The sequence below is a fragment of the Hippoglossus stenolepis genome, chromosome 21, assembly GCF_022539355.2.
Source record: "Hippoglossus stenolepis isolate QCI-W04-F060 chromosome 21, HSTE1.2, whole genome shotgun sequence".
NCBI classification, from domain to species: Eukaryota; Metazoa; Chordata; class Actinopteri; order Pleuronectiformes; family Pleuronectidae; genus Hippoglossus; species Hippoglossus stenolepis.
In genome coordinates, this window is record NC_061503.1 from 18108358 (window position 1) to 18121222 (window position 12865).

Sequence of the window (12865 nt, forward strand, 5' to 3'; positions counted from 1 at the left end):
TAAAAAGCGACTTCTCTCCCTTTTTGTTGTTGTTGTGCGGTTTATTTTAATAACGTTTTATTCATTGAGGATGTTTTGATATTTTTAATTCAAATGTCAGACTGAATATTCTCTAGAATCAAGCTCTTTGAAAGGTTGAACTCACATGATAATGAGATACTGTTATCATGATATCAGTGGTATGAAATGGTTTCAAAATGGTGACAATAATATCGTTCATCGCAATAATTTCTTGGACAATATATCGTCAAACAAATGTTATTGTCGTGACAGGCTAACCATGATATCTTTCATTATGCACCACGTGAGATGTTTCCTTTCATAGCTACACAGCAACGTTGGTATTATACAATGAAATATCCATAACTGAACCTTGTGAATATTAATCGATTAATAATAAACAATAAGTTAGTGTGGCCCTCGAAGGATTTTATGAAGATATAAATGGACCTTGACAGAGAACAGGTTCCCCGCCCCTGATATAAAGCAGAGATATGAAAATAGAACTTTTTCAGGATGGTTTCCGTCATTTTACCTAATTTACAAAGCAACTACACTGGATCGGGACTAAACTAAAGAGCAAGTGAGTAAAACAACACGTTAGATGCATTTGAAAGATGGTTCCTGTCCTGTTCGGTAGTTCTTATCACACTGGTGTAAGATCAAGCACACTTTATTTCTGGTAAGTTTTGAACGTGGAGAGGCAGCATCGACAGCAGTGGTAATTTACGAGGTTCCCCTGAACGCAGCAGTTTGAAGGGTGTTGATGTTGCTGACACGTGAGAACTTCATGTTCTTCTGAAATGTTCCACAGACAAGTCACAGCTTCAAACTGGGCCCATTGCCCCCAGTGCAACAAACCAGTTAATCATTCTATGACTGATAATTACAAGAGTTTGTTTTTCTGTTCTTTGTTTTTTATCAGAAAGGAATTGACTGCACAAAGATCGGTGGAAATAGGAATAAAAACAATGAACAATTATTTATGCTGGATGATTCATTCTTTTTTATTGGATATGACATGTCAGAAATATTTAATGAATAAATAAGAACATTCAAATAAAAAAAATTACAAATAAATTAGCACATTCAACCAATGAATAAATAATAATAAATAGTCAAACAACTTGATGAATGATTGAATAAATAAATAAATACATAAATAAATAGTTAAATAGTTAAATAGATAAATAATCTGATGGACAGATTCTAGTCTCTGGTGAGTAGAGATGAAAGCAGCAGGTCTGATCTCATCAGATGACTTTCAATTTGCTTCCTGATCAGCTCCCAGGATTCAGCAGTGTAGTCCTACACACACACAAGAATATTATTATTAGAAGGTAGGAAGGTCGGTAGGTAGGTAGGTAGGTTAGGGAGGAGGGTGGGTAGGTAGGTAGGAAGGTAGGGTTAGTAGGTAGGTAGGTAGGTGGGTAGGTAGGTAGGTGGGTGGGGTGCGAGGTAGGTAGGTAGGTAGGGTTAGTAGGTAGGTGGGTAGGTAGGTAGGTGGGTAGGAAGTTAGGTAGGTGGGCAGGTAGGTGGGTAGGAAGGTAGGAAGGTAGGTGAGGGCAGGTAGGGTAGGAAGGCAGGTAGGCAGGTAGGGTAGGTAGGCAGGGTGGTGGGTAGGTGGGCAGGCAGGTGGGGGTGGGTAGGTGGGCAGGTAGGTAGGCAGGTGCAGGTAGGCAGGTAGGTGTGGGTAGGTAGCAGGCAGGTGTGGCAGCAGGTGAGGCAGGCAGGTAGGTAGGCAGGGCAGGTAGGGTAGGTAGGTAGGTAGGTAGGTAGGTAGGTAGGTAGGTAGGAAGACTCACCAGTCTATGTAGGAGATGACGTGACAGTCTCTTGAAATACATGCGCAGCTTCTTGTTCTTCTTCTTGTGAATGTGGCTCACAATCTAAATAGATAAAAGGTTTTGAACAATACTTTAAAATACAGCTTTGTTTTAGTTTTATGAAATTACACTGTCACCATGGAGACGCCTCAGTCAACAGCACTCAGAGCGACAGATCAGTCAGTTTTAAATGTGAGGGAACGAGTGAGGCTGCGTTCATCCACCCTGACACTTACACAGGAGCGAAGGCCGTCAGCCTGTCGGCTCATGACGTTGAGGAAGTCCTCCAATCTTCTCTCGTCCCATGATGCAGCGCGGTGGTCCTCCTCAAACAGCAACACCACCTCCTCCAGAACCTGCACCGTGAGCGCAAGTTTATCCTCATCCTGGTAGAGGAGGAGGAAGAAGATGAAGGACGAGGAGAAATCATACAGACGTACATTTGACAGCTGTTTTAAAAACTGGAGATAAAAAGAAGAGATATAACAAATATAATAAAAATCATGTGGTTTCTTCACTGCAGGTTTGTATTTTACTCACTGATGCTTTGGACTTCTGACTGTACAGATCCTCAGGGAAGGACACTTCAACATCCTCAGTGGAGTTGGTGGAGTTATGAGCCTGCATCACACACACACACAGCGTCATGTTGTCATTTCATTCACTTCAGTTATTCCAAAGAATTTACACCTGATGCAAACAAGTCACTCACCATCATCTCTAGTAGATCCAAAGAGTTCTCACTGAGCTGTTTGAACTTTTGATCCATCCATCTGCAGCTCAGCGCCGAGCCTGCGACGCTCAGGCCGAGGCAAACTAAGAAGATCCTGTGGAGCATTTTTAAAAGAGCAGGTAGAGGTGGACTTAGTAAACTCAGGTGTCTCCTGGTGTTTGTGTTGCAGCAGATCTGCAGAGCCTCATATAGCAGAACTCACATATTTCATTTTCCTAACACAAGCTGTGGGAAAACCTGCACATGGACTGTGGCTTTCACACAGTTCACATGTCAAGGTGAAACCTCAACATGCAGGTAAAATGTCACAAACCTTAACTGAAATTAGGATCCTGATAAAAACTGTATTCACTTTATTAGGATAAAAGCATAATAATGTTCAGATGTTGTGCTATAAACTTTCATATAAACTGTACATTTTGTTTTGGTAGAAATAAAATCTTTCATTTGTTTTGTACTGCATCTTGTTTTACTCTGACCTAGTTACATATATACTGTTGGGCCATGGTTTTGTGTGAAACCACACTTCGGCCTACATGTGCCATCAAAGCCGGAAGCAGCATGTCCCTCCAGGACTCCGTCTCCCAGGGGTCATTAAAAACCAGAGCAAGGAACTCAATGTCCCAGAGGGCATCAACTTCACACAGAGGGGTGGAAACCCCCCCCAGGGACACAGGTTTCAACTCCCATTGGTCACTCTGGACCCCATGACCTGTGAGGTCACCGGGCCAATATAAGCTAAGTTCTTGCGCTCGATCTCTCTCTTTCTAAACTCCCTCAACGGAGAGAAGGCTGTCGAGCCTCGTCCTGCCTCTTCCCACAATCCTTCCACAGGAGGGCAGGCTGTGGAGCGCCTCTCTTCTCCAGCTCACATCTTCTCTTCCCATCCAACTCTTCGAGAGGAGCACAAAGTGCAGCTTCCAGCTCATCTCACCAAGGAAACCTCCTCGCCTCCAAGCTCTACCAACGTCCTAGCAGCGACTCGATGTCCTGCTGGCAAACTTCAGCAACTGAACTGAACTCAACCGAAACCAGCAAGACGACACAAAACTGCGAACTGCACAGCAACTTCCGTTTCCCCTTTCCACGGACTGGTAACACATCTGGGCTTAATAATTATACTAGGCTAAGCAAGACTGTTTATTCGATTCTGTGTGAGGTTTATAACTTTGATTTGTGGTGTTGTGATATTTTGGGTACAAGTTATTGAGAAAGTAATGTTAGTCTGTTATGCTCTTCACAGTCTTTCGTTGCATCCAATCTAGTAACTTCCTCTAATTTGGCACACACACAGACACACGCATAACTCTTCACCTCATTATCTCTACAGGTCGTAAACATTCCAATAGGTGGGGGAAGGGTGTTATCTCTTTGGCCAGCCACCATCTTGAAAGCACGCTGACTCACACAGACACACACACTACCTATCTTTGTTTAGCAATTATACCGTTAGTAATTTGTGTTTTTATACTTTATTATATTCATAATAAATGTTTTTCTTTCACAAATGTTTTCTTATTAATGTTGCATAAGTGAATTTCGCCAACCTCTACACTGTCAAGAACCCCATATCTTTCAACTTAGCTAACTATCTATAGGGTAATTTTGGTTATAGTTATTAATTTAATTGTTAATCAGAGTTCCAAATTTGTAGTTAGAACCTTAATCAATGAGACTTAATCAATAAATTGGCTATCTTTTCCCTTCCTTTGAAGGGTGGTGCCCGAGGTAACTTTAATCAATTAAAGTTATTATTTAATATTAATAATAAAATATTAATATCTAATATTTTATTTTGATAACCAAATTTATTGAATGCCGAAAGGCACACCATTTTATGGTATCACGTTTGATGCATCATGGCACAACATTAATGGCGTCCCTGGGTGGGCAGAGTACAGTTGGCAAAAATTCATAATTATGCAACATTAATTGTTATTTAATTAGCAATTAGTAATTTTTATTTTTAATAATATTTTTTCCAACATTAATGGCGTCCCTGGGTGGACAGAGTACAGTTGGCAAAAATTCATAATTATGCAACATTAATTGTTGTTATTTAATTAGTAATTAGTAATTTTTATTTTTAATAATTTTTTCCAACATTAATGGCGTCCCTGGGTGGACCGAGTACAGTTGGCAAAAATTCATAATTATGCAACATTAATTGTTTCTTCCTCTTCCATTTTTGGCTAACATAAATGGTGCCCCCGCGTGAGGGAGAGTACAGTTGAAAAATTCATGATTATGCAATATTAATTTCTTTTTATCCAACGCTAGAAATAAGTGGAATTTTGAATTTTCAGTCAAGCCAAAGGTTTGAATTCAATTCCACTAGTCTTGCACCGGAGTAGACATTCAACCGTATTTACAAACAAGTGCATTGTGGTGAAATTTAATTTATTCATAAATTAAATGTTTATTAATAATTAATTATTCATAACTACCATTTTAGGTCCTCATAGTGTTACGCTAAAAGATTGCTATCGTTGCTAATAACTCCAGTTGAATATTCGTTGTTGAAATTTTAAGAATTTCTTTTAACATTTGAATATCACATATTCAATGTTAACTGGTCAAGCTGTGAAATTTCCTGTAACTGTTAAGTGCTTTTGAATTAAGACATAGCGCGCCACCGGCCCTATGTAACAGAGCTTGTACCTGGCTGTTACTGCCAAGCATATCAGCCCAAGTTGGATAAGAGAACCTGAGAAAGAGCCACAGCGTGCTTCCAGCCCTGTGAATTTATAGAACCCCTAACTGTTACTGCCCTGCATATCAGTTAGTGATTAAAAGTTTGGTGAACTGTTTAATCCACCATAGTTTGGTTAGGCTAGTGTACGACCAAATCCACACTACCAGGTGTCTGCCAGTGCAACACCAAAGCCAACCACACTGCTTTTTGATTTATAAACTTGTAAATCTAATTTTCAATTTCAGAACCAACAATGGAGAACCCCTGTGTAGAACAATTTGTTTTTTCCATAGCACAGAGCCTGACCCCTGGCTATCCTGAATTCATCAGCAAGTTGAACTTCAGTGAGTGTAATAAAGAAATAGATTCTCTACTTAATGACAGGTGTGATGCACAAACAGCATCAAAGGGTCCATTGTTGAGATGTATGATTCTAAATTTCCACAGGCAAATCAACCTTGCCTGTCAGAGCAAAGCAGCTGTGGAACAGGAGGTAAATGCCCTAAGAGCGCAAAATGCTTTTCTTTTCCAGGAGGTTCAAACTGCTAGTAAGAAAGCCCTGCACTATTTAGGAGACCTGCACTCAGCAGAGTCAGATCTCATTTCACACAAGGAGGAATTGTTCAAACTTAGATTAGAAGGCCCGGCCTCACATCAGTTTTTGAACCAATGCGATTCTGGTTATTCCGATTCACACTCCTCCGATAGTGTACGGTTAACTCCCTCTTCACTCCCAAGATGGGACAGAATCCCATCCGACCCTAAGTCTTCGGGAATTAAGTCACCTCCTGGTCCTCCACTGACAGGAAGAGGTAACAGCTTCCTAACTTCCCATCTCCCTGACTCTGATACTGACATTGATGACATATGTAGTTTATCTTCAAGAACACATTGTGCCTCATATTCTTCTCATCCACGGATGCATGACACATTTTTCCGTGCACAACTCTCCAAAGGGGGGACTTCAACCTTTCAAGATGTTTTAGCACCTCCCCCTCAACCAGAGAGACCTGGAGCAGGTGATGCACGTGCCCGGACCTCACAGTGTCCGCGCTTTGATTTGCTTGAGTTTCTAGCTAAAGATATTGAACAATTTGATCCAGACAACTGTGATAACAATATTGATAATTACTTTAGAGAACTAGATCTCAGCTTAAGTGATGTGCCAAATGCAACAGAAAGAGAGAAGGTTAGACTTGTGTTAAAAACCAGCTCTACAGCTGTTCACAGGTTTATTCAGTCACTTCCTTCCAGCGTCACAAGTAACTACACAGAGCTCCGTAAAGCACTAGTCGAGGAATTCTCTTCTACTGCTGACGAGATCACATCCATTGTTACAGCATCCCAAATTAAACATTCACGTCGCGAAAATCCCAAAGATTATTTTCGACGTTTGAGGCATGTTTATTTTCAGGGAAAGAACGCACCAGGCCTAGAAGAAAATCCCACCTTCAAGTCCATGTTCTTACGAAACTTACATCCATGTATACGCACACATGTTGTACTGATGACACAGCAAGGAAAACCTTCAATGCAGCAGATCAGGAAGATGACACAGGTGGCTTGGGAAACTGTTATCACTTTCAAGGCTACAGTAGGTGCAACCGAGCCCGTCAAAACAAACAGCACGGTGCCAAATTCATCCGCTGCCTCAAAACTTCACCCTCACAACAAAACGAAGGGGGGTGACAACAGGCAGCGTAGGGACACAGAGCGTATCCGCCATGTCCACCCACTTCCCAGAGATAGGCATTCCCACAGTAGAAGCTGTAGGAAGCCATACTCTGAAATTCTGGCTCAGACAACTGACCACTGCTCAGAAGATGACGACAGCGTCTCTGAGTACAGTTTAAAATATGGTTATGACCGAGCACACAGTGACAGCGCCTCTGAAGTCCTCCTGGACTCTGGCTCCCCAGAGCGTTACGGCCCTGAGCCACGACACAGGCGATCCAGAGCTCGCTCCTCAAGGCCATAACCAACACAGTGAACCCCTATACTGACAGTCAGTATTAAGTTTCTTGCAGTTAATAGGAAACCTGTTTTGTTAGCAACAGCAGTAAACTCCAAAACCTAAATTCTGATTAAACTTATATACCACTGCCAACTTTGTAAATATGTTTGGATCGACTACTTTCCATTTCATAATAATGAAGTCCATACAACACATGTTAGGACATTAGCATATTATTACAGAAACAATGATACAGTCATTTGGATTTGGAGACTTTGAAAAATTATGACAACCTTCCGCAGGAAAACCTGCTGAAGATTAAAATTGTTAAGTCTAACAGATCAGACTGAGTACTACATTGAGTAGGATTCCATGAGTGAACAAAACTCTTGGACATTCCAAAAATGACCTTATCATTGTACGTGCCACTCTCTCTGCATCTTATCTTACAATTTACAATGTCTTATTTCTTCCTTTTTCTCCCTAACCTAGTGAAGAGCACAGGTTATTCATATTGTACTGTCATTGTAATCTGAATTATTTGTCTAATTTGAATCTTGCTTAGCCAAACTAGATAGTATACACAAATGCCCAGATGTGACAATCCAAATGAACTGACAATTGACTTTTCCAGCTTTGGACTAAACATGTTCAAGTTCGCCCTCAGGAACCCACGTCAGGTGCGATCCTGAGAACGAAGGGGGGATGTTGGGCCATGGTTTTGTGTGAAACCACACTTCGGCCTACATGTGCCATCAAAGCCGGAAGCAGCATGTCCCTCCAGGACTCCGTCTCCCAGGGGTCATTAAAAACCAGAGCAAGGAACTCAATGTCCCAGAGGGCATCAACTTCACACAGAGGGGTGGAAACCCCCCCCAGGGACACAGGTTTCAACTCCCATTGGTCACTCTGGACCCCATGACCTGTGAGGTCACCGGGCCAATATAAGCTAAGTTCTTGCGCTCGATCTCTCTCTTTCTAAACTCCCTCAACGGAGAGAAGGCTGTCGAGCCTCGTCCTGCCTCTTCCCACAATCCTTCCACAGGAGGGAAGGCTGTGGAGCCTCTTCTCCAGCTCACATCTTCTCTTCCCATCCAACTCTTCGAGAGGAGCACAAAGGTGCAGCTTCCAGCTCATCTCACCAAGGAAACCTCCTCGCCCTCCAAGCTCTACCAACGTCCTAGCAGCGACTCGATGTCCTGCTGGCAAACTTCAGCAACTGAACTGAACTCAACCGAAACCAGCAAGACGACACAAAACTGCGAACTGCACAGCAACTTCCGTTTTCCCCTTTCCACGGACTGGTAACACATCTGGGCTTAATAATTATACTAGGCTAAGCAAGACTGTTTATTCGATTCTGTGTGAGGTTTATAACTTTGATTTGTGGTGTTGTGATATTTTGGGTACAAGTTATTGAGAAAGTAATGTTAGTCTGTTATGCTCTTCACAGTCTTTCGTTGCATCCAATCTAGTAACTTCCTCTAATTTGGCACACACACAGACACACGCATAACTCTTCACCTCATTATCTCTACAGGTCGTAAACATTCCAATAGGTGGGGGAAGGGTGTTATCTCTTTGGCCAGCCACCATCTTGAAAACACGCTGACTCACACAGACACACACACATACCTATCTTTGTTTAGCAATTATACCGTTAGTAATTTGTGTTTTTATACTTTATTATATTCATAATAAATGTTTTTCTTTCACAAATGTTTTCTTATTAATGTTGCATAAGTGAATTTCGCCAACCTCTACACTGTCAAGAACCCCATATCTTTCAACTTAGCTAACTATCTATAGGGTAATTTTGGTTATAGTTATTAATTTAATTGTTAATCAGAGTTCCAAATTTGTAGTTAGAACCTTAATCAATGAGACTTAATCAATAAATTGGCTATCTTTTCCCTTCCTTTGAAGGGTGGTGCCCGAGGTAACTTTAATCAATTAAAGTTATTATTTAATATTAATAATAAAATATTAATATCTAATATTTTATTTTGATAACCAAATTTATTGAATGCCGAAAGGCACACCATTTTATGGTATCACGTTTGATGCATCATGGCACAACAATACTTATACAATAAGTTTTACCTTTATATAAATACAAAGACTATTCACATAGACCCTGTACTTACTGATATATACACTATTAATTTCGATTATGTCTATTTGAAGCAGAGGTCTGAAAATGAGAGGGTTAAATTAAAGTGTGCAAAGGGTGATGATGATAATAATAATAAAATGTTGTCAAATAATCATACGCACTTTTGGGAAAACATGTTTGTTTGATTTCCTACGAATTCACTCTGTTTGTGAGGGGAAAGAAAAAATACTCTGTGTAATAGCTACATTTAATAAAAAATAAAAAATGTCAAATAGTAATTGGAGATTTAAAATAAAATAAAAAACACCCAATCCACCACAGAACAATAAAGTGAAAATGCAACCAAGGTTGATAACATGAATGACGCGAATGACATGATGAAATACGGAGAGGCTCATTCACAGGCTGCACGTGTGGTCATTCTTCAGAAAGATGACGTGAGCTGCGTGAATGAGCGACAACCACCGGAGTCACTTTCATTTTCTGTGAAGGGGAAGTGTTTTCACCTTGTGGCCTGTTTGTAACGCGGAAACAAGGCAGACACACCTACAGTGTCACAGCTTTAATGCTGTCTACATGTCACTAAGAAAGCTAATCTGCCACGCCCACGTGCTACAACCATAAACTGTTTCATTTTGCGGACGTGTGCTAAGACTTCAAGTATGTTTACACTCTCAAAAAAGACGTCAAGACAAACAAAGTATGGATCAGTCAGGTGCTCTGTCCCCAACAAAAGAAACATAACAAAATAAAAGTCTGTGTTTGTTCTGCTGCCACTCTGTGATTTTTCATTTTTCAGGTTGATATCAGGTTGAAAATGTGGCCTGTTCTGCAGATTCTGTTCTGGAGAATCCTCTGGTTGTGACGTCGGTGCAGCCGTGGTCACAACAAGGTGAAATGTCACTGACATGTTCACATGAACCAGCGTCAAAGTTCAGCCCGCAGCCACTTTCCTCTTGTCTCTGAGGGAAGTTCCCTTTATGACGCCTCATGGACACAATGACACCTGCAGTTTTATCAATGAATGATTATAATGAGTCCAAACTGAAATAATGATGCAATTCCCACAATAATAAAAAAAACATCCTTGTTTTAGAATTAGGTTTGTGTAAGTATATATGTAACTAGGTCAGAGTAAAACAAGATGCAGTACAAAACAAATGAAAGATTTTATTTCTACCAAAACAAAATGTACAGTTTATATGAAAGTTTATAGCACAACATCTGAACATTATTATGCTTTTATCCTAATAAAGTGAATACAGTTTTTATCAGGATCCTAATTTCAGTTAAGGTTTGTGACATTTTACCTGCATGTTGAGGTTTCACCTTGACATGTGAACTGTGTGAAAGCCACAGTGCCGGTGCAGGTTTTCCCACAGCTTGTGTTAGGAAAATGAAATAGGTGAGTTCTGCTATAAATGAGGCTCTGCAGATCTGCTGCAACACAAACACCAGGAGACACCTGAGTTTACTAAGTCAACCTCTACCTGCTCTTTTAAAAATGCTCCACAGGATCTTCTTAGTTTGCCTCGGCCTGAGCGTCGCAGGCTCGGCGCTGAGCTGCAGATGGATGGATCAAAAGTTCAAACAGCTCAGTGAGAACTCTTTGGATCTACTAGAGATGATGGTGAGTGACTTGTTTGCATCAGGTTTAAATTCTTTGGAATAACTGAAGTGAATGAAATGACAACATGACGTGTGTGTGTGATGCAGGCTCATAACTCCACCAACTCCACTGAGGATGTTGAAGTGTCCTTCCCTGAGGATCTGTACAGTCAGAAGTCCAAAGCATCAGTGAGTAAAATACAAACCACATGATTTTTATTATATTTGTTATATCTCTTCTTTTTATCTCCAGTTTTTAAAACAGCTGTCAAATGTACGTCTATATGATTTCTCCTCGTCCTTCATCTTCTTCCTCCTCCTCTACCAGGATGAGGATAAACTTGCGCTCACGGTGCAGGTTCTGGAGGAGGTGGTGTTGCTGTTTGAGGAGGACCACCGCGCTGCATCATGGGACGAGAGAAGATTGGAGGACTTCCTCAACGTCATGAGCCGACAGGCTGACGGCCTTCGCTCCTGTGTAAGTGTCAGGGTGGATGAACGCAGCCTCACTCGTTCCCTCACATTTAAAACTGACTGATCTGTCGCTCTGAGTGCTGTTGACTGAGGCGTCTCCATGGTGACAGTGTAATTTCATAAAACTAAAACAAAGCTGTATTTTAAAGTATTGTTCAAAACCTTTTATCTATTTAGATTGTGAGCCACATTCACAAGAAGAAGAACAAGAAGCTGCGCATGTATTTCAAGAGACTGTCACGTCATCTCCTACATAGACTGGTGAGTCTTCCTACCTACCTACCTACCTACCTACCTACCTACCTACCTACCCACCTACCCACCTACCTACCTACCTACCTACCTACCCACCCACCCACCCACCTACCTGCCTCCCTGCCTGCCTCCTACTCCCTACCTCCCCACTGACCCACCTACCTGCCTGCCTGCCTACTCCTACCTCCCTGCCCACCTGCCTGCCTTCTACCTTCCTTCCTCCTGACCTACCTGCCTCCCCTGCCTGCCTGCCTGCCTGCCCACCCACCTGCCCACCCACCCACCCACCCACCTACCAACCCCACCCACCTGCCTCCCACCCTCCCTGCCAGCCTGCCTACCCACTCACCACCTGCCTACCCACCACCCACCCACCCACCCACCACCCACCAGCCTGCCTACTAACCCTGCCCACCTACCTACCTGCCCACCTACCCACCTACCTACCTACCTACTAACCCCACCTACCTTCCTCCCACTCACCCACCCACCCACCCACCACCCACCACCCTCCCACCCACCCACCCACCCACCCCTGCCTACCTGCCTACTAACCCTACCTTCCTGCCTCCCTGCCTGCCTGCCTGCCTGCCTGCCTGCCTGCCTACCTGCCTGCCTACCTGCCTGCCAACCTACTAACCCCACCTGCCTACCTACCTGCCTACCTACCTGCCTACCTACCTACCTGCCTACTAACCCTACCTACCTTCCTACCTTCCTACCTACCTACCTACCTACCTACTAACCCTACCTACCTTCCTACCTACCTACCTACCTACCTACCTACCTACCTACCTTCTAATAATAATATTCTTGTGTGTGTGTAGGACTACACTGCTGAATCCTGGGAGCTGATCAGGAAGGAAATTAAAAGTCATCTGATGAGATCAGACCTGCTGCTTTCATCTCTACTCACCAGAGACTAGAATCTGTCCATCAGATTATTTATCTATTTAACTATTTACTTATTTATTTATTTATTCATTCATTCATCAAGTTTTTTGACTATTTATTAGTTCATTGGTTGATTGTGCTAATTTATTTTCATACATGTCATATCCAATAAAAACAATTATTCGTCAAGCAAACAAAAAAGTTTACATTGTTTTTATTCCTGTTGCATCAACAAACACAATGCTAATTTATTATTATTATTATTGTTATTATTATTATTATTATTATTATTGCGAATTTGCATTTCAGT

The 12865-nt window shown here is 41.8% G+C and overlaps 2 protein-coding genes across 2 annotated transcripts; one reads left to right on the forward strand and one right to left on the reverse strand.

The window, feature by feature from the left end:
• Window positions 1-1209: 1209 nt before the first annotated feature.
• On the reverse strand, window positions 1210-2664 carry LOC118100772 (interferon a3). The gene is made up of 5 exons (XM_035146148.1): window positions 2539-2664; window positions 2367-2447; window positions 2063-2212; window positions 1806-1889; window positions 1210-1308 (listed from the first exon to the last, which is right to left on the reverse strand). Exons 1-5 carry the CDS (start codon window positions 2662-2664, stop codon window positions 1210-1212), a joined length of 540 nt encoding a protein of 179 aa, XP_035002039.1.
• An 8106-nt stretch (window positions 2665-10770) lies between these two features.
• On the forward strand, window positions 10771-12587 carry LOC118100748 (interferon a3-like). Its single transcript, XM_035146110.2, has 5 exons — window positions 10771-10954; window positions 11041-11121; window positions 11261-11410; window positions 11584-11667; window positions 12489-12587. The coding sequence occupies exons 1-5, from the start codon at window positions 10829-10831 to the stop codon at window positions 12585-12587; spliced, it is 540 nt and encodes a 179-aa protein (XP_035002001.1). The 5' UTR covers window positions 10771-10828.
• The last annotated feature ends 278 nt before the right edge of the window (window positions 12588-12865 follow it).

Bases quoted from the DNA above. Each gene is read 5' to 3' on its own strand.
- LOC118100772 (XM_035146148.1), bottom strand. From the start codon at position 2,664: ATGCTCCACAGGATCTTCTTAGTTTGCCTCGGCCTGAGCGTCGCAGGC. The intron at 2,213-2,366 runs GTGAGTAAAATA...CTCCTCTACCAG, and splicing joins GTCAGAAGTCCAAAGCATCA to GATGAGGATAAACTTGCGCT. The intron at 1,309-1,805 runs GTGAGTCTTCCT...GTGTGTGTGTAG, and splicing joins GTCATCTCCTACATAGACTG to GACTACACTGCTGAATCCTG.
- LOC118100748 (XM_035146110.2), top strand. From the start codon at position 10,829: ATGCTCCACAGGATCTTCTTAGTTTGCCTCGGCCTGAGCGTCGCAGGC. The intron at 11,411-11,583 runs GTAAGTGTCAGG...TTATCTATTTAG, and splicing joins CTGACGGCCTTCGCTCCTGT to ATTGTGAGCCACATTCACAA. The intron at 11,668-12,488 runs GTGAGTCTTCCT...GTGTGTGTGTAG, and splicing joins GTCATCTCCTACATAGACTG to GACTACACTGCTGAATCCTG.